The sequence below is a fragment of the Heptranchias perlo genome, chromosome 11 (assembly GCF_035084215.1).
Source record: "Heptranchias perlo isolate sHepPer1 chromosome 11, sHepPer1.hap1, whole genome shotgun sequence".
NCBI classification, from domain to species: Eukaryota; Metazoa; Chordata; class Chondrichthyes; order Hexanchiformes; family Hexanchidae; genus Heptranchias; species Heptranchias perlo.
In genome coordinates this window covers 54,057,209-54,081,221 of record NC_090335.1, presented here as the reverse complement: position 1 = coordinate 54,081,221, position 24,013 = coordinate 54,057,209, and the positions used below count along the sequence as shown (strand labels likewise).

At 41.4% G+C, this 24,013-nt stretch overlaps 1 protein-coding gene across 1 annotated transcript; it reads left to right on the top strand.

The window, feature by feature from the left end:
* Window positions 1-10,898: 10,898 nt before the first annotated feature.
* Window positions 10,899-18,225, top strand: LOC137326973 (SH2 domain-containing protein 1A-like). The gene is made up of 4 exons (XM_067992350.1): window positions 10,899-11,089; window positions 12,373-12,436; window positions 16,558-16,699; window positions 17,671-18,225. The coding sequence occupies exons 1-4, from the start codon at window positions 10,938-10,940 to the stop codon at window positions 17,739-17,741; spliced, it is 429 nt and encodes a 142-aa protein (XP_067848451.1). The 5' UTR covers window positions 10,899-10,937; the 3' UTR covers window positions 17,742-18,225.
* Window positions 18,226-24,013: the final 5,788 nt, after the last annotated feature.

Genomic DNA, 24,013 nt, shown 5'->3' with positions numbered 1-24,013 from the left:
CACGAGATTGCACTCGTGTCACGAACAGTTCCCTGACGTCACAATGCAAAGATTTCTGAACGGCAGCTGGGGGTTTTCCTCCCTGACCACGTGATGGCGGAGATAGACCGATTGGCTGTCTTTAGTACAATCTTCGTCTTTCTTCTAAGAAACAAACATAAAATGGAACAGCAGTTGCTGGAAATATGAAATTAAAACAGAAAATGCTGGAAATGCACAGCAGATCAGGCAGCATCTGTAAGGAGAAAAGACAGGTTATTTACGTTTTGAATATGTATTTCTTCATCCTTCAAGTATAGCTGAACTGAGCAAGTACTCAGTCACATTCCTGGGAAAATCACAAAAGGAACAATCTCCCTTTAAGGTCGCAACATAATTTCGGACAAGGAAGGACATTTGTCTAATCTTTGTTCATTCATCCAGAGAGCCTCATCCACCAGAGTCTCTTTTGGCTAGATAGTTCAATATCCTATTAGCTTTGTTGATTATTACTCTGCACTGGTTGGACATGTCCTAGGTCTCTTTCAGTTTCATCCTTAGCTATTTCAACACAATGAATGTCGTCTATGTTTCCTTCTTATGTGTAGCACTTCACACTTCTCTGCATTAAATTTCATCTGCCATCAATCTGCCCACTTATATATTTCAACTCAATTTCTAAAACTGCCTCTGCCAATTCCACTGCCCCCTAGTTTGGTACCATCTGCAAATTTGACTTCTGAATTGAGTTTCTGGATCCAGAGCTAATTTAAATGTAGTGTTCTATGTAAACTAGAAACAGTAGTGGTCCCAGCACTGAGCCACGTTATTCAATGCTTCTTCCCCCCCCCCACCCCGAGATCCCTCCTCTAACCTCCGCCATTTGAACAGATTGCCTTCGTGGCTACTATCCCTTGGGATTGCCTTCCTCTTTCTAATGACTCATTTAAACTAAATAGGTGGGGGAGGAAAAAATGAATACCGGGAGTGCTCAGTCATCATGCATGCTATTTTGTTACCCAGTGGCTAAAGCTATTTTCTGTTGTCCTCTCTATTACCCTTGTACTTTGAGTATATTAATCAGAAGTCATTATCTTGGGCGGGGGGGAATTACATAAAAGCTAGATGTCTTCTTGCAGTGGGCAAAGTAAAATGTTTGGAGTCTCAACTATTGCACTTTTGCATGACTCTTGGCAGTCCTAGTATTGGTGGTGACCTGAATTCAGGATGACAATCGTTCCCGTTGGAAATGTCCCAGGGGTGACTTGCAAAGGAGAAAGTAAATGAAAAAAGCGGGGTACACCATGGTAGGAAGGTAGATACAGTTTGTAGTAATTAATTGCTTAGAATGAACCAAACCGCAACTCATTTAATACTGTGTTATTGCATTTCTTTTGTGATCAATGCAATTTGGTTCATTAATGATCACTTTAGTAACATTTCCCCATTGTCAAAAGACAATTGCCTCAATCTTAACGTCTTTTTGTCTGCATAACCTCGCATATAAGTGGGTAATGATATTACTAATTTGAGGCTGCAGGAACCTGCTGTCTTCCTAATGAAGGCTCAAACCCACACTTGTCAGTTGCCTATTAAACAACTGTGACTATCCCCTTGGCTGGGGTAAGTGGGGTCTCTTGAGCTGCTATAAACTCTCTGGACTTAGGTAATGATTTAGGTGCCTCAATATGAGGCAAATACAAACTCTACCTGTGTTGACTTCCTAGTAGCTTAGTTTGGGGATTTTTAAACATGGTGATGGGTTTCTGAGCACGTCAAGCACACACTGTCAAAACATTGACAGCACTAAAAATCCCAGGACCACTCTGCCAGAGTAAGTGACGGGGAGTGCCCACTGGTGACTTCTGCTCCTGACCCTGGTGAACCTGAGGTCAGGAGATGGTCATCTTATTTTAATAATCCAGGTGGGTTCCCACGTCACTATGGGTGCATTTTGGAAGTCTGCCATTAGAGGTGCGGGTGGGAAATGCAACACTGGGCAGTGTAAGAACAATGGGTTTAGGTGTCCTGACAAATATGTCAAGGAACCAGACGAATCGTTAACCCTCTCACTTAACTCTTCACTAAGGAACCGTCTGGGGTTTACTGCCCAGCTTAGGTCTAGAAGTGAATAATGACTAAGTTTAGCACACCAAACTGTCTTATATCACCCAGTTTGGATTGAATTTGACTTCACCTTACAAAACCACAAGCCACCGAGTAAATAAATTAACCATTCCTTGACAAATCATCAAAGAAGAAGTCAGACAACAAGTATTGCGCTAGCAATTGTTTATTGGCTACAAGATCCTAATTATTACTATTAAACTGAAACATTGAGTGTACATACAATTAGTAGATATAAATAGTTGTAGACAGGATCACCTAGTAGTTTGAGTAACAAATAATTAATAGAATTATTTAACAAAATGAATAACAGAGCTTATAAAGGTTGTTCAGTGTATCACTGTATTTCAGCATTAATTGGATTGCTGACTATTAAATTCTAGCTGAGACCAGCATCTGAGATGACTAGCAATTGGTGAGATTACTCTAGGAGTACCTCAGATAACTGACAAGTTAACAGCTTTGGATAGCCAGTCTATTAAATAGTTTAAAGTCCAGGTTCTGGTGGTTAGCAATGTTTCCAGAGCTTATATGACCTTGTCCTTATGAGCAGCATGGTAGAGTTAATCTTCCTCCCCTGGGACGACAGCATTAGCTTCTGGGATGTTGAGTTGATGAGCCCCTTTGGTGGTGGGGTTAATTGTTCCACTCAGATCCTCTGCTGCTGAATCCCTCATATGCACAAGTGGCTGTACCTCAGATGGCTGACTTAACTTACACTTTCCTTGATCTCAGGCAACTTGTACAATTAAGTGACACAATTATCCCTGCCTGTAACTGGCTAGTATAGCCATGCAATCTGCTCTTAGTCTCTAAGCTGAATATAATTTGTACTTGGGAAGGTGCCCTTCTACATCTGCTAAGTAAAGATTACTACAGAAGATTAGAGAAAACAAAGAAAATTTTCTTCTACTTAACAAAAGAAAATAAATTTAACGAAGACAAAGAGAATCTTTGAGAATCTAAAAGAATCTGCCAGGCACCTTCTTATGTGCATCAAATTCAAAGAAAAACCCCTTTCATCCATTTGACTAGTCTGGCTGGCACAGGTGGTGGAAGGATTCCTTGTTCCGGTGTTAATCACCTCTAACATTCAGTAAGAGTCCTGGAAGACGTCAAGTAATGAAGAATGGATAACTAGACAAGCCTGGCGCCATTTTATAACCCCTTTTCTCTCAGTCCCTTTAACAGAGTCCCATAGAGGACTAGATTAGGCATGGACTAATAATCCGGAGTCATGAGTTCAAATCCCACCACGGCAGCTGGGGAATTTAAATTCAATTAATTAAATAAAATCTGGAATAAAAAAAACTAGTATCAGTAATGGTGGCCATGAAACTACTGGATTGTCGTAAAAACCCATCTGGTTCACTGATGTCCTTTAGAGAAGGAAACCTGCCGTCCTTACCCGGTCTGGCCTACATTAGTTGTCATCTTCCAAAATTCTATAAATTATGGAACAGTTCCTGCAGAATGGAGGGTGGCAAATGTAACCCCACTATTTAAAAAAGGAGGGAGAGAGAAAACAGGGAACTACAGACCGGTTAGCCTAACATCAGTAGTAGGGGAAATACTAGAGTCTATTATGAACGATGTGATAACAGGACACTTAGAAAATATCAACGGGATTAGACAAAGTCAACATGGATTTATGAAAGGGAAATCATGTTTGACAAACCTACTGGAGTTTTAAGAGGATGTAACTAGTAGAATAGATAAGGGAAAACCAGTGGATGTGGTTTATTTGGATTTTCAGAAGGCCTTTGATAAAGTCCCACTTAAGAGGTTAGTGTGCAAAATTAAAGCACATGGGATTGGGGGTATTATAGTGGCATAGATTGAAAATTAGTTAACAGACAGGAAACAGAGAATAGGAATAAATGGGTCTTTTTCGGGGTGGCAGGCAGTGACTATTGGGGTACTGCAGGGATCAGTGCTTGGGCCCCAGCTATTCACAATATATATCAATGATTTGGATGAGGGAACCAAATGTAATGTTTCCAAGTTTGCTGATGACACAAAACTAGGTGGGATCGTGAGTTGTGAGGAGGATGCAAAGAGGCCTGAAGGCGATTTAGACAAGTTGAGTGAGTGGGCAAATACATGGCAAATGCAGTATCATAGAAACATAGAAAATAGGAGCAGTACTAGGCCATTCGGTCCTTCGAGCCTGCTCCGCCATTCAATATGATCATGGCTGATCATATGTGAAGTTATCCACTTCGGAAGGAAAAACAGAAAGGCAGAGTATTATTTAAATGGTGATAGATTGGGGAATGTTGATGTACAAAGAGACGTGGGTGTCCTTGTACACCAGCCACTGAAAGCAAACATGCAGGTGCAGCAAGCAGTTAGGAAGGCAACTGTATGTTGGCCTTCATTGCAAGACGATTTGAGTACAGGAGCAAGGATATCTTACTGCAGTTATACAGGGCCTTGGTGAGACCACGCCTGGAGTATTGTGTGTAGTTTTGGTCTCCTTACCTAAGAAAGGATATACTTGCCATAGAGGGAGTGCAGCGAAGGTTCACCAGACTGATCCCTGGGATGGCAGGACTGTTGTATGAGGAGAGATTGGGTCGACTTGGCCTGTATTCACTCGAGTTTAGAAGAATGAGCGGGGAGCTCATTGAAACATATAAAATTCTGACAGGGCTAGACAGACTGGATGCAGGGAGGATGTTTCCCCTGGCTGGGGGGTCCAGAACGAGGGGTCACAGTCTCAGGATACGGGGTAGGACATTTAGGACTGGGATGAGGAGAAATTTCTTCACTCAGAGGGTGGTGAACCTGTGGAAATCTCTGTGGAGGCCAAGTCACTGAATATATTTAAGAAGGAGCTAGATAGATTTCTAGACACAAAAGGCATCAAGGGGTATGGGGAGAGAGCAGGAATATGGTATTGAGATAGAGGATCAGCCATGATTATATTGAATGGCAGAGCAAGCTCGAAAAGCCGAATGGCCTACTCCTGCTCCTATTTTCTATGTTTCTATGTTTCTATACGTGACTCCAGACCCATAGCAACGTGGTTGATTCTTAATCGCCCACTGAAATGGCCCAGCAAGCCACTCAGTTGTACAGTCCTGCTACAAAATGTCATAACAAGAATAAAACCGGATGGACCATCCGGCATTGGACCACTAGGCACCGGACACAACAAAGGCAAACCAAGCCCAGTCGACCCTGCAAAGTCCTCCTCACTAACATCTGGGGACTTGTGCCAAAATTGGGACAGCTGTCCCACAGACTACTCAAGCAATAGGCCGACATAGCCATACTCACAGAATCATACTTTTCAGCCAATGTCCCAGACTCTTCCATCACCATCCCTGGGTATGTCCTGTCCCACCGGCAGGACAGACCCACCAGAGGTGGCGGTACAGTGACACGGAGTCAGGAGGGAGTGGCCCTGGGAATCCTTAACACTGACTCTGGACCCCATGAAATCTCATGGCATCAGGCCAAACATGGGCAAAGAAACCTCCTGCTGATTACCACCTACTGCCCTCTCTCAGCTGATGAATCAGTCCTCTTTGATGTTGAACACTATTTGGAGGAAGCACTGAGGGTAGCAAGGGCACGGAAAGTACTCTGGGTGGGGGACTTCAATATCCATCACCAAGAGTGGCTCGGTACACCACTACTGACTGAGCTGGCTGAGTCCTGCAGGACATAGCTGCCAGACTGGGCCTTCAGCAGGTGGTGAGTGATCCAACATGAGGGAAAAACCTACTTGACCTCGTCCTCACCAATCTACCTGTGGCGGATGCATCTGTCCATGACAGTATTGGTAGGAGCGACTACCACACAGTCCTTGTGGAGATGAAGTCCCGTCTTCACACTGAGGACACCATCCAATGTGTTGTGTGACACTACCACCGTGCTGAAAGGGATAGATTCAGAACAGATCTAGCTGAAAACTGGGCATTCATAAGGCACTGTGGGTCATCAGCAGCAGCAGAATTGTATTCCAACAGAATCTGTAACCTCATGGCCCGGCATATTCCTCACTCTACCGTTACCTACAAGCCAGGGGATCAACCCTGGTTCAATGAGGAGTGTTGAAGAGCGTGCCAAGCGTACCTAAAAATGAGGTGCCAACCTGGTGATGCTACAACACAAGACTAAATGCATGCTAAACAGCGGAAGCAACATGCTACAGACAGAGCTAAACAATTCCACAACCAACGGATCACATCAAAGCTCTGCAGTCCTGCCACATCCAGTCGTGAATAGTGGTGAACAATTAAACAACTAACGGGAGGAAGAGGCTCTGTAAACATCCACATTCTCAATGATGGCAGAGTCCAGCACGTGAGTGCAAAAGACAAAGTTGCAGCGTTTGCAACCATCTTCAACCAGAAATGCCGAGTGGATAATCCATCTCGGCCTCTTCCTGTTATCCCCACCATCACAGAAGCCAGTCTCCAGCCAATTCGATTCACTCCACGTGATATCAAGAAATGGCTGAGTGCACTGGATACAACAAAGGCTATGGGCCCCGATAACATCCCGGCTGTAGTGCTGAAGACTTGTGCTCCAGAATTAGCCGTGCCTCTAGCCAAGCTGTTCCAGTGCAGCTACAACATTGGCATCTACCCGACAATGTGGAAAATTGCCCAGGTATATCCTGTCCACTAAAAGAAGGATAAATTCAATCCGGCCAATTACCACCTCATCAGTCAACTCTCAATCATCAGCAAAGTGATGTAAGGTGTCGTCGACAGTGCTATCAAATGGCACTTACTCACCAATAACCTGCTTACCGATGCTCATTTTGGGTTCTGCCAGGACCACTCGGCTCCAGACCTCATTACAGCCTTGGTCCAAACATGGACAAAAGAGCTGAATTCCAGAGGTGAGGTGAGAGTGACTGCCCTTGACATCGAGGCAGCATTTGACCCAATGTGGCATCAAGGAGCGCTAGTAAAATTGAAGTCAATGGGAATTAGGGGAAAACTCTCCAGTGGCTGGAGTCATACCGAGCACAAAGGAAGATGATAGTGGTTGTTAGAGGCCAATTATCTCAGCCCCAGGACATTGCTGCAGGAGTTCCTCAGGGCAGTGTCCTAGGCCCAACCATCTTCAGCTGCTTCATCAATGACCTGCCCACCATCATAAGGTCCGAAATGGGGATGTTCGCTGATGATTGCACAGTGTTCAGTTCCATTCGCAACCCCTCAGATAATGAAGCAGTCCGTACCCGCATGCAGCAAGACCTGAACAACATCCAGGCTTGGGCTGGTAAGTGGTAAGTAACATTCGCGCCAGACAAGTGCCAGGCAATGACCATCTCCAACAAGAGAGAGTCTAACCACATCTCCTTGACATTCAACAGCATTACCATCGCCAAATTCCCCACCATCAACATCCTTGGGGTCACCATTGACCAGAACCTTCAGTGCACTAGCCACATAAATACTGTGGCTACAAGAGTAGGTCAGAGGCTGGGTATTCTGCAGCGAGTGACTCACCTCCTGACTCCCCAAAGCCTTTCCACTATCTACAAGGCACAAGTCAGGAGTGTGATGGAATACTCTCCACTTGCCTGGATGAGTGCAGCTCCAACAGCACTTAAGAAGCTTGACACTATCCAGGACAAAGCAGCCCACTTGATTGGCATCCCTTCTACCATCCTAAACATTCACTCCCTTCACCACCAGCGTACAGTGGCTACAGTATGTACCATCCACATGTTGCACTGCAGAAATTCGCCAAGGCTTCTTTGACAGCATCTCTCAAACCCGTGACTTCTACCACCTAGAAGGATAAGGGCAGCAGGCACATGGGAACAACACTACCTACACGTTCGCCTCCAAGTCACACAACATCCTGACTTGGAAATATATCACCGTTCCTTCATCGTCGCTGGATCAAAATCCTTGGAACTCCCTTCCTAACAGCACTGTGGGAGAACCTTCACCACACGGACTGCAGCGGTTCAAGGCGGCGGCTCACCACCACCATCTCAAGTGAAATTAGGGATGGGCAATAAATTCTAGCCTTGCCAGCGATGCCCACATCCCATGAATGAAAAAAAATTACTTATTTATATATCCCTTAGCAGCTATCTCTGGACCTGTACTTCCAAATGGGGTTTCTGTCACTTGTAAGGAATATTTTGTTTATATACACAAGTCTTTATGGCTATAGTGGATTTAGGAACTTTCATGGTTTTAGTTAGTTTCACTTTCACAGCCATTTCCCAGCATTCTGTATAACTACTGACTCTATTTTGTGTGGACATCTTTCAGCTAAAACTCCATTTTGAGAACATATTTCAGGCAAGTTACAGGATATTTTCCCTACACTGCCGGCACCACTGGTACTTTTGGAAGGGTCAATCAGCCCCTTTACAAGGAGGCACACTTCAAAGAACAACCGGCAAATTTTTTTCAATGTCCATGCCTGGACCCCTCATTTACACTCCTCTGACTGCTGCTATGCCTGGTTGATCCTGGACCCCTCATTTACACTCCTCTGACTGCTGCTATGCCTGGTTGATTCTGACTGCGTAGCAGAAAGCATGGTTGGGGACGAGCAAAATTCCAGCATCAGAAATGCATCTGCTGAACATGTCCCATCTGACATTGGCTCAATTTTGCAATGGACACAGGTTCTGCCCCAAACAGGCCCCTCCAGAAACTGGGAGTGGAGACCGGGAGCTGGTTCCGGCCAATTTTCCACCCAAAGCATTGCACTCCCAGCCGACTTACGCAAGGCCTCTTGATTTTTGGGGCCAATGTTACTAATAGTTTGTTTATTGGCATAAACTAGTTAACTGAAAAGGATCCTAAGAATTATTCAATGAATGCCTGCTGAGCAGTGCTGCTTAACAATCACCAGCATTTTAAATAGCTGAGCAGTGCTCTACCCAGGACGCTGTTTTTGGTCAACAAATTAAAAAGTGCTAACATTCTTATAGCAGTAACATTCTGAACGGCATATCGGATGGAATGAGAGACTGAACAGCTATTTAATGGTAAAGTGCTGGTGAATGTACAGCAGTGCTGCTCACGAGACAGCATATGTCGTAGGTCGTGAGATCAGTAGTACACATTCAGAATCCTTTTAATATACTAATCAGTCAGTTACAGTGATCATTTTTGGCTCCTAAACAAATCGATCACTGTACAGAATTCTACTATAACTTCAAAAATGGAGGTGAGGAATGCAGAAAAATTAGGAACTGATTTGGGAAAAATTTGGATTCATACACTGTTGATTGGATCATCAAGTTAAGATGTGCCATCTGATCACATTAGTAATTGACCACTTCTGGTTTTAATATGAATGTTTTAAAACTTCCTGTATGACAGTGCCATGCAGCTCTTGCTACTCCATAAGCAGTTGAATGTTCAAATCTGTTACCAAGAAAATTTACTTCTCCCAACAGAGGACCGCTTTTGATTATTGTAGGAAAAGAATTAGCAAATTTCCTTCTACCATTAAAATAAGGCAAGTATCCCTCTTGAACAAAAAAGTAATGTATTAAAATGTCTTTAAAATGACTCTAATATTTATTAGTGATGTAAAAAAGAAAACTGATGCATTATTAGGAACATAGGAACAGGAGTAGGCCATTCAGCCTCTCGAGCCTGTTCTGCCATTCATTTAGATCATGGCTGATATGTACCTTGACTCCATCTACCCGTCTTGGTTCCGTAACCCTTAATACCCTTGCCTAACAAAAATCTATCAATCTTAGTTTTGAAATGTTCTCTCTACCCTATCAAATCCTTTAACCATCTTAAACACTTGTTTAGTATTTTGTACAGATGTTTTAACTGTGTTACATTTTTGACTAAAATTGTGTGTGTTTTATATTAGATATATATGATGAATGGATTTTAGATTTCCTAGAACTAGATTAAGCAGAATAATTATTTTTTCCAAAAAGGCTACCTACTATTATGTAACTTGATAGAGGTACTGCTGATAGTACTGTTTTTAAGATTATGTAGAAATGATTATGGGTGGAATTCATAGTATGGTCCAATTATTAGTCACTCCACTCACTTGTGGCCCTTAGCAAACATGCTGCTCAGTGTGTCTCTGGATCTCTGTTCACAACCTGCTAGCTCCGAAATGTTACTAGGGCCAGGCTTTTAATGAAATAAGGGAGTGTTTGTAATGTGCTTCTCCACAAAATGTTAGTGAGTAGACATGACAGTACATTATGAGGATCCAGTGTGACAATAATTATCAAAAAACAAAGTCATGAGTGAGTCATGATGCTTCAGTGTGCAACGGTTCCAGTGAAATTACTAAAATAATTCTTTTCACAATAATGCTTCAATGAAATGTGAGAATATTTAACAAATTTACATCATCACATGGATATACAGAAATTTGAAGTTATGGTATAGATGCCTCTCAGCTCAGTTTCAATAATGCATTAATGTTTACCTGATTTGTCCAGATTAGATAGTCTGGAGGCATGGAAAGTACTCTCAAGTATTCTCACTGTTACATGTGGAAGACTAGTTGAAACTTGTCTCCTCTTGTTTGTGTTTTCCACAAGGACGATATATCATTTACCTGAGCAGCAATTTTTTTCTGTCCTATATAATAACTATACAAATCTGACCAGTAGAATTATAGCAAACATGAATTTAATGTACAGATCATCCAAGAAAGATGATAATCAAAAATGGTGAAAATCCCGCAAAAACGTTGTTTATGATGAATACGAATCAAATCTATTTTCTTGCTTTTGTCACTAACTTATACCTGCTTTCAGTGTCTCAACTTCATTCTTTTATTCGTCTTTTGGCAGTGACTCTAGAGAAAAAAGATTTTAAAAAAGAAGACATCGGATTATACAGATGGATATGAAGTTTGCTGCAAAGCTACTGCCATTTTATCATGGGACTATCAGCAGTGAGACTGCTGCAGAATTGTTAGAAGAGGTAGAGGATGGAACTTATTTATTGCGAGACAGTAAGATGATCCCTGGAGCTTTGTGTCTTTGTCTAGTGTAAGTACCAACACAGTAACATTATGGCAGGATAGAAATTAGAGATGGGAAATGGCAGAGCGACAGTTACATGCAGATAGAGATACCACTTTTTTACATTCCTGTCAATGAGCAATCGCACAGAAGATCAACTGTTGACATTAACATGGCTCAAAGTTTCTTTGAAGTTAAAATTAAGTCAATGGTAACTGTTAAAGATCTCTTTTCATTTCACAACCAATTTCAGGTGTCGTACAAGGTAAAGTTGCCAAACTGGTGCTGCACCAAATTTTAGCAAGGAATATAAGACCACATGGAGTAGATGGCTACACTATGTGAATGAAACAACCAGGGACTGAAAATTCACAGCAATTCTATGCACTCCCATCATAAGTTCAATGAAAGTGCAGCAGAAAGGCTAGAAATTAGGCCAGTACCCGGATACACCAGGTCCCATCCATGCCGGCTAGTTTCTGCAGAGCCTTGTTTGGAGCAAAACCTCCATTTACCCAAACAAAGAACGAATGTGACCATGGAAAGGGACTCGCAGGCTGGGAGCTTCCTCATCTCCAGCCTGATGGAATAGCAGCAGATGATATGCACAGTCAAAGAAGATGCACCAGCCTTTGCAGGGACACAAGTAGTGCCCACCTGGGGATCCAGGCCTGTGCCATGGTCTAAACCTCAAAGATTTTATTTTATTCGGTAAATTTTTCTTGGCCCCCTTATGGCATGTTTCTGAAGTGGGGGGGAGGGGAGCGGGAGGGGAGGACCTCCACCACAACATCATGGAGCAGACAGCCTCTCTGGACCAACCATAGCCCAAGAATCACCCCAAGTTATACAGGCACCTGCCAGGATTATTTAAATGAAGGAACTTTTCCTCCTGACCCAGGATACTTTGGCAGGGTCATCGGCAGAGGTTCCTCGCTGACCAATCCTGGCACTTACACCAGGATCAAAAGCCTATACATTTTTGGTCCCCCAATGCCTTACCTAATTCACCAACCCATCTCAATTCAAACTGATTCTAGATCATTTCTTTAGAATAAAACCAACCTTATTGAAAGTATTAATACAAATTAAGTTAGCTTTCTATTCGGAATGCTCATCTTCACATATGTCATTCTACTTGTGAGAGTTTTATCAAACCATAATGAGCTCTGAAACTATCTTTGTATTTCTCTCTACAAATTCTTGTAGATTTTTATCAGTGTACAAAAGCATGGAACTAACCATTATCTTGAACTGCGGTAATTATTGAAATTAATTCAATGTTGATGCTGATTAATGCTCTTCTTTAGCTTTCGGAATGCTGTGCATACTTATCGGATTCTGCAGGTCACTTCGGGATATTGCTTGATTCAGGTAAGGACCAAATTGATTAGATTTGTTGCTGTGTTCATCGTATTTATCTGATAAAATGATTTGCTGATATTCAATGCTGCTTTCTAGGCAAGAACTTAGTAATATTTATTTTAATTAAAAACAATGCCATTCCTTTTTGACTTTGCAGCATATAAACCACACATCAAAATGGTTTTACTCACATAGAATATACGCACAAAACCCCCAGTATATAGCATGTATTGTATTGAAAAAATCTCTGTAGCCTGTAGTAATGGAAGGGTAGTTTTTTTTTATTCGTTCATGGGATGTGGGCGTCACTGGCAAGGCCAGCATTTATTGCCCATCCCTAATTGCCCTTGAGAAGGTGGTGGTGAGCTGCCTTCTTGAACCGCTGCAGTCCGTGTGGTGAAGGTTCTCCCACAGACGAATCTCCTCCTCTCCTAATAATATACGCATGTTCAAGAATTAGATTAGGATGCATCATTTTGTGCCTAGCACTCTATTTACAATGCCTAAATTGATTCATCTGTGACCGATTCATCACCCAGTCTGAAAGTTATTGATTATTGACCAAACTAGATCATTCAACAGCAGGACCCGCAGTACAATACTGTGAAGTGCAACTTAACTCGTACCTGCCAGAGACATCAAAAGACCGAGGGGAACAGAGGTGTACTAGTAACACTACTTTATTTAACTACAATTGCAATGATGTGATCAATGCCATCATAAGGTTTGGCGATTACAGCAAAATTAAGTTGACCCCGAAAGCCCATAGGGAAGGGGCATCTTGGCGTGAGTGCTGAGATGAGGCAACCCTGAACTTCACCGCTGACCCTGCTAAAGTTTGCGGAATCAGGGGGGGATATGAGCACATTTGTGATGCTTCCCCTACCCACAGAAGAGACCTGGAAGTCCAGCCAATGAATTTGGGGGCAGGGGGTGGAGCGTGGGATAATGCTGAGTCCTCTATTGCCAAAGTAACATTTAGGTGGCCCTGTGGGCCCTTTCAAAAGGAGGCCATCTTTAAACTTTGAAAAAGATATTTGTACACATTCCAGGGGTAGGGGGAAAACAGGAAGGGCTCAACTTCCTCTATTAAGCCAATCATTTAAGAGACATCAGTCGCAGTAACTTCATACACCCCATCCCAGAAGTATTCAATGCTTTTTATGAGTTTATTTTGTTTGGTTTGTTTTTCTTTCTAGTGAGACTTTCTTTTTTACTTGACATCTCCATTGTATTTTGAACCAGATCTCACAGTTGTCATGACACAGCATTCAGTATGGTGATGCCTTCAAGATTCTGACTTGTTTACATCTATAAAGTGTCGCTAAGTCAATTAATTGAAGTAATATTTTTTTAAACCCGCACTAGTTCATTATTGAGACATGTTCTGATAAACGTGCCTAGATATTTAATATTATTACTTAATGGACTTTGTCAGCTGAAAAGTATCCCTGCTTAATCTTTTGAAAGTCTTTGAAGAGAGTTTCAGTAATGACGGTAGAAAAGCTGAATACTGCTGACTTAGCCTTGTGCTTTGCCACTAAATTATTTTTTAGAAAAACAAGGACAATTTGAAAATAGGCTCCTGTCCTGGACTGGAAAATAAACACAGTTTTCAGCAGATAGTCTGTACATCCCATCTTGACATTGTTTCTTGACATCTGTTAGTTTTGAAAGGTTATTAATTTATTTCTATATATAACACTATGTACTACTGGTATGAAATTACATTTTCTAGCCCAAACTCAACTTTGAGGAACATGATCTAAATTCATGTCTATGCTCAGGAAATGTTAAATTAAGCCCAGTATCTATATAATCATCCTGTACATCTTATCAATTAGTGAAGATGAGAGGGCAGACAGGCAACCTAATCCAAGTCTCAATCAGTGTCATTTTATAAATGACCCCTAGGCTTAGAAAGCAGACCAGACTTAGTCACCATTTGAGTTCTCCCTGTGATGAAGTTCTATTCCCTTTTCAGTGCTTCCTCGTGGTGGTTCAATTGGGATCAAACCACTGCCCCATTGTTCATTTTTGTCTGATTATGCCTCTGTGAAACATTTTGCCGTCGGCTGCCAACACTCACTGTTTAGGCCCATACTTGATAAATGGCCACTTGGGTGATTGACACCTACGAACTGTACCACAGCAAGGAAAGGGAAGATTACAGGAAGAAAAATACTACAATAATAAAAATGTTTTTAAGAATATTTATATTTTAGTTCATTTGGAAAGAAAACAGTCCAAACTTTCTCGTGAATATAAATAGATCGAAATTGAAAATCTCAAACCGTATTGAAATTATTATTAATCTTGTCCTATTGAGTGAAATCCTGTTGAATTGAATGGCTAGAATTAAAATAAACATTTCGAATTAAGAATAAAAGCTTATTCAGAGTACTCCAAACTGTAGACCTCTATTAGGTGAACAGATCTCCCCTCCCCCCAAAGAAAATCACAATGAACAGTGGTTTCACCATAAATCACATTTACTCACATTTTTTCCTACATGTCCTGTTGTGAAAAGTTAATAAAAAACCTGCTGATACCACGCTAACTCCCACTCGATTATTGGTTTAAATCTTAGGGCTGCCTGTAATTCAAAGTCAGCTGCTGTTGGCTAGGCCAGGGTTTGACTAGTTGTTACCTGGACTACAGGATGGGTCATGCAACAATATGATGATTGATGTTGGGGAGAGAGAAAATTTAATGTCAACAACTCACCCCACTTAAAGCATGTATGTTATCACCCAGCTAAGCACTGCATTGTTAATAATAAGCACTGTCAGCAACCTAGATCATCCCACTTTCTGGAGGCAGGAAAGAAGATGTAGGTAAAAATGCAGGACAAGACCTCCCCAACAGTTCAGGTGGTTTAAGCAATGAGTAGCTAAGCCAAATTGACTATGTGGATCCCAAACCTGATTTCTGGTCTATGCTGAGCTGGCTGTCCTGTCAGTAGCATTGTTACAATTAGCCTCAGCACCTCTGAGATAAGAAGAGGAAAATTGGCAAGGATTCCTGCACCTGACTGCTGTCCAGTGATCGATACTAGAAAGTGTGCATTGTGTGTATGTCATGCGAGGACAGGATTGGGATCTGACCAAATCAGATGTCCATTTTTGTCTGATTATGCCTCTGCGAAGCAACTAGGGATGTTTTTCTATGTTAACGGTGCTATATATATGCAAGTTGTTGTTGTTGGAGTGATTCTCCACATAGACCTGCTGTTGTCTGTCAACATTCACTGTTTAGGCTTATACTTGATAAATGGCCATTTGGATGGCTGGCACTCATGAACCATGCTATGGAAAGGAGAGGGAAAAATACATGCAGAAAAATATTACAGTATTAATTTAAAAAAGGAAATTGATTAGATTGCCTAGAAATTGGATTGTGTCTGAATCTTGGCGCGATCCCGGTGCAGCACACGCTGCATATGCTTAATGAGGCCTGCGGCAGGACCACAGCAAATTGGTCTACCAGCCTCATTAGGGTAGTACCGGCAAGCTGCAGGCGCCAGTCACGGCCCCAGAAGCAGCTCACGGGAGGGAGTGAATTTGCTGGTTGGGACGCCAGCCAAGGGAATCGGGAGGGGGCAAGCGGTGGCTGCAACGGCCCCGGTTCTAATGTGGAGCCGCGAGGACCATTCCTGCTCCTCCCTGCTCCACGGTCAGATAAGTTTTTTTTTGAACTAACCTTTTTGGTGGTGGCCTCCAGCGGTCCCTTTAAGGGTTGCTGGTTAGGCCACACGTCGACAAAGTAAAATAGGTGTTAGGCCCCTTATTAGCCTATTCAAGGGCCTAATGCCTGCTTTATATGGCTACCAGGGAAGCCTCAACAATGCCTGAACTAATATGGCATTGGACGTGTTTGCAACACTGTTTGGCCTTCTAAATTGGACCTCTTTGTACCCGCTCGCTTGGCAAATTGGCACGACGAGGTCCAATATCACCCCCTTTATATTTTAGTTCAGAACGTACCAATTATACAACAATATATGTCTACTAATGTTGAATATCAATTCCTGATAAGTGAATCTGATTTGTTGTAAACAGATTTTTAGATCAATATGATTTGATGGCATTGCAGTTTGACAACCTGGTATTGGTTTTCTCCTTGTATAGACTTTGCCTAGTTCTGAAGAGCAATACTTTCAAAATCTTTTTGATATAATTGCTAACTACCATAAACTCGGCCAAGGTTTAGTGGCTCCTTTACGTTTCCCCATGGAAAAAATCATTTTCTCAGCACAGGAAAGAGACCAAGGTATGAAAATATTCTTATTTTTAGAAGTATCTTTTGAGATGGAATTTGCTCAATTTTCATTTGATTATACTGCATGCATTACCATGAACCCATATGAAAAAAAGCCAATTTGGCCTAGAATTTATATTAGTGTATGGGCATTTAGCACTTTTGTACAGCATTTTTCTATCTGCTATTTTAATGAAGGTGTTAAATATTCATACATGAATATTGCAAACAAGAATCTCTTGTATATTTAATGGAGAATACGTTTATGCTGTAGTCTGATTCACAATCTGAAAAAATACCATTGAATTATTTTTATCAACTTTGTACAAACTTTATTGACATTGATGTTTTTCTGCTGTATTTAATCCAGTCGTTGCTCATGTTTACATAATTTCATTAAATTTGTTATTCCTCTATACTCAGGGGGAAGTGGGCACCAGGCTTGTAAAATTCTAAAAATCTTGTGAAGAGCAGTGAATTTGTTTTGTTGTAGAATGTTTAATTTTCTCTGTGGGGAGATGCATAGCCTGTGATCAATTCTTCACCTAAAAGATTGGAAACTCAAATCCCACCTCAGTCTTCTTTGTTGCTGGTCTTCAAATATTTTCTTGAGGTGTACAAATTAGCATGATAGTTAAGATAATATGGAATGGTCACCTGCATGTGATTAAAATGGTATTTATCATATCATTTCTGTTTGTTTGCTGGAATATCAGTTTAATGAGTAGCACTGTGGCTATTCACCAAGCATCAAATGATAAATTTATAGTAAATTGCTAATTGCCAATGAACAGGATCTTCTGCAGGTACATGGGAAATGTATAAGAGTATAGTGTACAATGAATTTTAACAATGCAGTCTTCCATCTGTTTCTTATTAAACAAATATTTCCAGGAAACAATATAGAGTTCCTTTAGTTTCTTAGCTCTATGCTATGCAGATTCCACAAAGTGCAATACTGACTTATTTACTTTTCTTTTCAGAAGACCAAAGGAATGGTTATATAACCGTCATCCCCCTCCCACCCCCGAAAATGATGATACCAGGACCATGAAAATTCTTTCTATTATTCTCTCAGCATAGTCTGAATTTAACATTATATATGAAAATCACTGAATAAGACTTCAACGCTGTGAAAATTATTATATCAATACCAGACCTCCCATGGCGTTGCTCATTGTAACTCAAGATTAGGACAGAAGCACTATACCAAGTAATGCATAATATATTTTTCCAATGATAAGGTGGCATTGTCCTCCTTTAAGGTCTAATTGGTGTAAATATGGAACCAGGAGCTCCATTGCAGACTAATTCCTCTTAAGCACATTTGAGATAATTTAGAGGGTACCAATTTCTCTGTAGATCTGTTTGCAAATCTCTAGCTCTTTACCAAGGTCAGAAAAAACAGCAGGGAATGACTGGCTTTGTTCTTATACTTGTTAAAAGATGTCTTTGCATCTGTAACAGAGTGACAATGTGTGGTGCAATATCTGAAGTGTGACAATTAATTGAACTGCATGTATTTTATTTGTTTAAAGATCACAGTATTTATTGATTTATTTTTACTCTTTGTAAATAAATACACCTGCAGAAAGCTGTTGACCTGTTCATTTAGTGACTTTTTAAAAAAGTGAGACCAAGGTAAAGGGCCACGGTCCATATGGACAACACCATCAAAGGTGAAAAGAATAAAAGATTAGACAAGGTAAATAAAAATTTAGTGATCAGGCAATACAAGGCTTGGATTCTAGAAGCTTGAGGATTATTGGAGGAAGGGAAGACCAAGGGAAGTCAGGAGTTTCACAGTGTTGGATTCCTGGGAATTAATGAGTTAGGTGGAAGATTGTGTGACAAGTCTTGATGTCACCACAGTGAGGATGTAGGAAGAAAGAACAGTGTATTGGAGTTAAGAAGGAACAAAAATGATGTAAATGTAGTATTTGTGAATATTCAGCTTAATTCTCAAAATATTTATGTTTAACTCTGATGGTCTCCCACAAGCTCGCTGAGCATCACATCTTTCGTTTTGCACGAAAATACATAACTCTCATATATCTGAGTTTCTGTTCTCTTTCTCCTTTAATTTGACAAACTAATATGTAAGTATTAATGGGCTGTTCATGCACAGATTGTAGCTGAGCTATTGGTGAATTTAGGGACTTAAATGGAAGCAGACAGCCATACTCAAAAGCCCAGAATTGATTCAATCAACCTGTGAGGATGATTTCCTCTTGTTTCTATTTGTGGTGACATTGTAAACGAATGCAAAAGCCCCAATTTTAACTCCTGGCCGGGAGTCATGCAGGCAAGGGCCTTAGTGGATGGCAAACCATCCTGCCCAAACCTGATGGGAAGCAGTAGCTGGCCTGCAGACAGGAGCAGAATTTTGGGTGGCAGGAGGCCATCGCCAGGGACCCAAAGATGGTCCCCGGTGATGGCCTCCTGCCAGTGGTCTGTATAAAAAACGCTTTTGGACCCTTCAATCACTGGAAACAAGTGATCTGTAATCAAAGCTCCAAAGGCCCTTTTTTTCAGTCGATCAGGTGCCAGAGTATACTGATTATCTTGCCGATTTTAAGGTGTCAGAGAGCTACCTTTGCAATACAAGTTATCTCATCTGCACAGGGTGACTAATCCACAGTGCAGGAAGGGTTAATGAGACAGATTATTATGACTAATGTTTCTGGAAGTTGGCACAGAAATTTCCACTTTTTCTTCAAAATTGCCATTTTATTTCCAAAATTTTAAATTATTATTAAAATAAATTTTATCATTAGAACAACAAAGCAGGTACCAAAAATGCCTGAGACTTGCAGAAATGTGTTTCCCCTGGAAAACATTGGACGTGCAGATCAGTAACTAAGCATTTGGTACTTTATCAGTATCAATGATTTTTGAGCAGCAGTATTTTCAGACATTAGCACTTAAAGCTGCAACCGTGTGAACCCTTTTACAGTATATACTAAACGACATTTGCAGCAAAATTTGATTTCTGTTTGCCGGATATACACTGATACCACACAACTGAGTAGAGACCTGTGGTTTATATACGGTGTTTTGGTCAGTGTCAAGTTCTCGACATTCTGAGTGTTAAAGAACTCACAACAGTGGAATTAAAAATACATTTTTCAGTTAAAGATTCTCTCAAAAATTGCTTTATTTACTTATGTTCCATATCCATTATAGGTTTTATAAGTGACTTCTGCCACACTATTGAAAAATGTATCAAACTTCAGAAGTTTTCTCACAAACACAAGCCTTGCTGCTGAGTATTCTCGACCATGTACTGATGTGCTAAAGGGAAATCTAATTTATAACAGCGACCCTGGGAAATATTATTGTTTCTGACTCTTCTGACTGATTCCTGGGATGAGGGGGTTATCTTATGAGGAAAGGTTGGACAAGTTGGGCCTGTATACACTGGAGTTTGGAAGAATGAGAGGTGATCTTATTGAAACATATAAGATCCTGAGGGGACTAGAAGGGGTAGATGCTGAGAGGATGTTTCCCCTTGTGGGAGAGACTAGAACTAGGGGCCACAGTTTTAAAATAAGAGGTCTCCCTTTTAAGACAGACGAGGAGACATTTTTTCTCTCAGAGGGTCGTGATTCTGTGGAACTCCCTTCCCCAGAGAGCGGTGGAGGCAGGGTCATTGAATATTTTTAAGGCTGAGTTAGATAGATTCCTGATTAACAAGGGAGTCAAAGGTAGACAGGAAAGTAGGTTTGAGGTCACAATCAGATCAGCTATGATCTTATCAAATTGCAGTGCAGGCTCGAGGGGCCGAATGGCCTACTCCTGCTCTTAATTCATATGTTCGTATGCTCACTTCTAATCAATGTGCCTAACTCCTTTTGTCTATTTGCCCAAACTGTCTCTGTTAACTAGTGGTGCTCCCCCCTACTGTTGCTCTTTCAAAGAGGCCCACCTGTATCTCTCCTCTAAGGAAGACCTTCTCTCCCCAGGAAGAACTTGAATGTCCTTAAGACAAATGAAATTGAGAAGAAAACATTTTAAATATTTCCTCATTTTCTACCTATAACCAGTGTTAAGTACAGTGGGACCACTGGGGACAACCTCGCAAATTGTGGTGAAACAGGAATTTCTATATAGCAGGAAGCAACAAAGCAACAGAAATCAAGGCTGGTCTGGAGCAAAAGCTTTATTTGCCTAAATTTTGTACAACTCTTACAACAGGTGAATACAGTCTAACATTTTAAAAATTAAAGAAAAATGCTCTTTTCTTGTGAGTTTTCTTTGCTGCAAAGAATTCTGTGATTTTTTTTTGGTAGAAATTAGAAGTCATCAACCTCTGTACTTTCCCTTCCGGTGCATAAACTCCAAGTTCTACTGGACAAGTGCATAACATCCAACACACTATAGTTTTTCATAACCTGTGAAACACCTGTTTCCTCAGTGGAATCTGAAACAGAAACCATCTTGCACAGGTGTAGTGTTTGTAGGGTGTTTTGGGGTTGTTCTCACCCTATTCATCGGTGCAGATAGCTGGTTCCCCGGTCTAGCCAATGAACACTTACACCTCAGGATCGGGGGGTTCAGGAAAATGGGACTTATGCTAACGCACCCGGTGATGGATCACGTAGCTGAATAGCACAGAGAACACACAAACTCGGTGTTTGAATTGAATTGGAATGTTGGTTTTATTATACCGTCAACACGAAGAAAATAACGATACAAATGGTCCTACACAGAACATTGAGTTACACACACTCACTACAGTACTTTATCCCGCTAAACTAAGAGGTTGGTGGGGATCCTGGAGCCACCTATCACACACACACACACACACGTATGGTCGAGGCTCACCAATCCTTTGCACTTGCAGGTCTGGCTGACCGGTTTTCTCACATAGGGTTCGTTGGTTTTGCTGGAAGCTGCTCTCCTCCCTGGAGAGCTCGGGTGAAAAAAAAAGAAAGAAGAGCAGGAACTAAGAGGAAGAGAGAGAGAGAGAGAGCTGGAAAAGAGATAAGAAGCAAGAACCAAAGACAGCAAAAGCAAGAGAGCAAACCAAGAGAGCAGAACAAGAGAGAGCAAAACAAGAGAGCAGAACAAGAGAGAGCAAAAGCAAGACTGCAAAACAAGAGAGCAGAAAAAGAGCCAGCAAAAGCAAGACTGCAAAACAAGAGAGCAGAACAAGAGAGAGAGGGGTTTCAAGCTTCCACTTATATACCCCTCTCTTACAATGGTCTTCGTCACTTAAATGAGGCACTTCACGTCTGTTTAAACAGTTCTTACAAAGTCCTTAAGAATCTTTGATGGCTTTTGATGGTCTCTCATCATGTTGCAATTGCTTCTCTCGATGGGCCATTGTTCATTCCGATTTGTTGAGCACTTGCCACACAAGGCTTCCCTTTCGTCCCACGTCCTAGGTGTCGATTGGTTTTGCATCAGACCCGAGGCATGATCCCGTCATGTCTGGAGCAGTTGCATCTCTCAATGGCCGACTGCCTCTCGAATTAATGCTGATTGTTGACCACCTGCTGTAGGTTTTGCATTAAAACAGAGACGTGTCTGAAGCAGTAATTCTCCCACATTCCACTGTGTGTGTTGTTGATTCGTCTGGTGACCTCTCACCTATCCTTCCATCTTAGGATTTTGGTCAATGGCCAAAGTTTTACATACTCAGGGAAAAGGTGGAATTCCCAGAATTCTTACATGTTGCTTCATGCTATGAATGACACCTTGTTTCAGAGACTCGATGATGGAAGTGATGATAGATGGAAAAACTTGGACCCTCACATGTGAAAGCTTGAGCCACATCATGGCAAGTGATATTATCCATTAAAAGCACCACCTTCTTGCGCTGCTTTCTTATCCTGGCATTGCAAGACCGCAGCCTCTTTCCAAAAATTGTTTGTATTATCCAAGCATTAGTGCTGCTTTCATTATCAGTTGGAAAAGTTTTCATATTTTTAAAGTAGCAAAGGTTCTTGCTTTTCCTGCTCACGAGCAGTTTCACCTTGTCCGAGCCCATTTGGTTGGTGCACAACAACAAAATACAGCACCCTTTTTCCATTTTGCCACCACTTACCTCATTTTGCGTAGGTTTGATCAGGCAGAGCACAATAGAAAAGTTCAGTCTGATCGCAACTGTAAATGCAGTTGGGTGGATATTCTGCTAACAAACCTGGCAACACTTCCTCAGTCTATTCATCAGCAGCGGTTTGGTCACTGTCCACTTTTTTACCACACAGCTTTTTGTAGATAAGGTTGTGTCTCACTTTCCAGCGGCATAGAAATCCATTTAATGCTTCAAAGCTTTCCACATCAAGTTCTTTGGCAAGCTTAATAACTGGTTTATTGACTAGTTTTCAACAGGCAGCCGTCAAGTTGGATTTTCTGAGCTCTTTTGTGATTAAACCACCTAAGCAGCACTTCATCAATATCTGCCATCGTATTACATGCTTCCATTTCTTATCTGGTTTTCATTTCTTTTCCAGTCCTTCAAGGCATCTTCTTTCATTTCAGAATTCTAGAAAACTGCGATTCAGAAATGCGACTAGCTTTTGAATCCTCAATTCCTTCAAACTGTTCAAAACATCTATTTGCTCATGCAGCAACAATTCATGGTGCTTTTTCCATTGAGTCATCTGAAAATTCGACTACCATTCCTCCCTCACTCACACGACACTAACAGGTGGAAACCAGGTCAAACTGGTTCTCAGGCACGTTGGCCACTGAACCCAATCAGATTGAGAGAGAAAAGCCTCAGCTTCAAAGGTGAAAAAGTCTTGTTAAAGACGGATTTCTGTGCATCACACTTGCATATAAGCGGGAAATGCAATAAATGAAATTGGAATAAAACAAACTTTTCACAATTGGAAGTATAGGGGTAAAAATGGGACTTTAGAAATGGTTGCATTAAAATGGGAATTACAATTAAGTGCGTTGCAAATAAACTGGTACGACTGTAATAATTTTTTGATGACTATGGAGCACTGGGGCTTGATGACTTTATTTTCTTTACTCATAACTGGGAAGTTTGCATAGAAGCACAAATAGAAATAGTAATAGTGATGGAAGGTGTGGTCGACAGTGCTATCAAACGGCACTTACTCACCAATAACCTGCTCACCGATGCTCAGTTTGGGTTCCGCCAGGACCACTCAGCTCCAGACCTCATTACAGCCTTGGTCCAAACATGGACAAAAGAGCTGAACTCCAGGGGTGAGGTGAGAGTGACTGCCCTTGACATCAAGGCAGCATTTGACCGAGTGTGGTACCAAGGAGCCCTAGTAAAATTGAAGTCAATGGGAATTTTTTTTTTATTCGTTCATGGGATGTGGGCATCGCTGGCGAGGCCGG

What these genes read in the sequence shown, in the direction of transcription:
- LOC137326973 (XM_067992350.1), top strand. Translation starts at nt 10,938, where the DNA reads ATGGATATGAAGTTTGCTGCAAAGCTACTGCCATTTTATCATGGGACT. An exon ending in CGGGATATTGCTTGATTCAG is followed by an intron (nt 12,437 to 16,557) that starts GTAAGGACCAAA and finishes CTCCTTGTATAG; the next exon opens with ACTTTGCCTAGTTCTGAAGA. An exon ending in AGCACAGGAAAGAGACCAAG is followed by an intron (nt 16,700 to 17,670) that starts GTATGAAAATAT and finishes TTTTCTTTTCAG; the next exon opens with AAGACCAAAGGAATGGTTAT.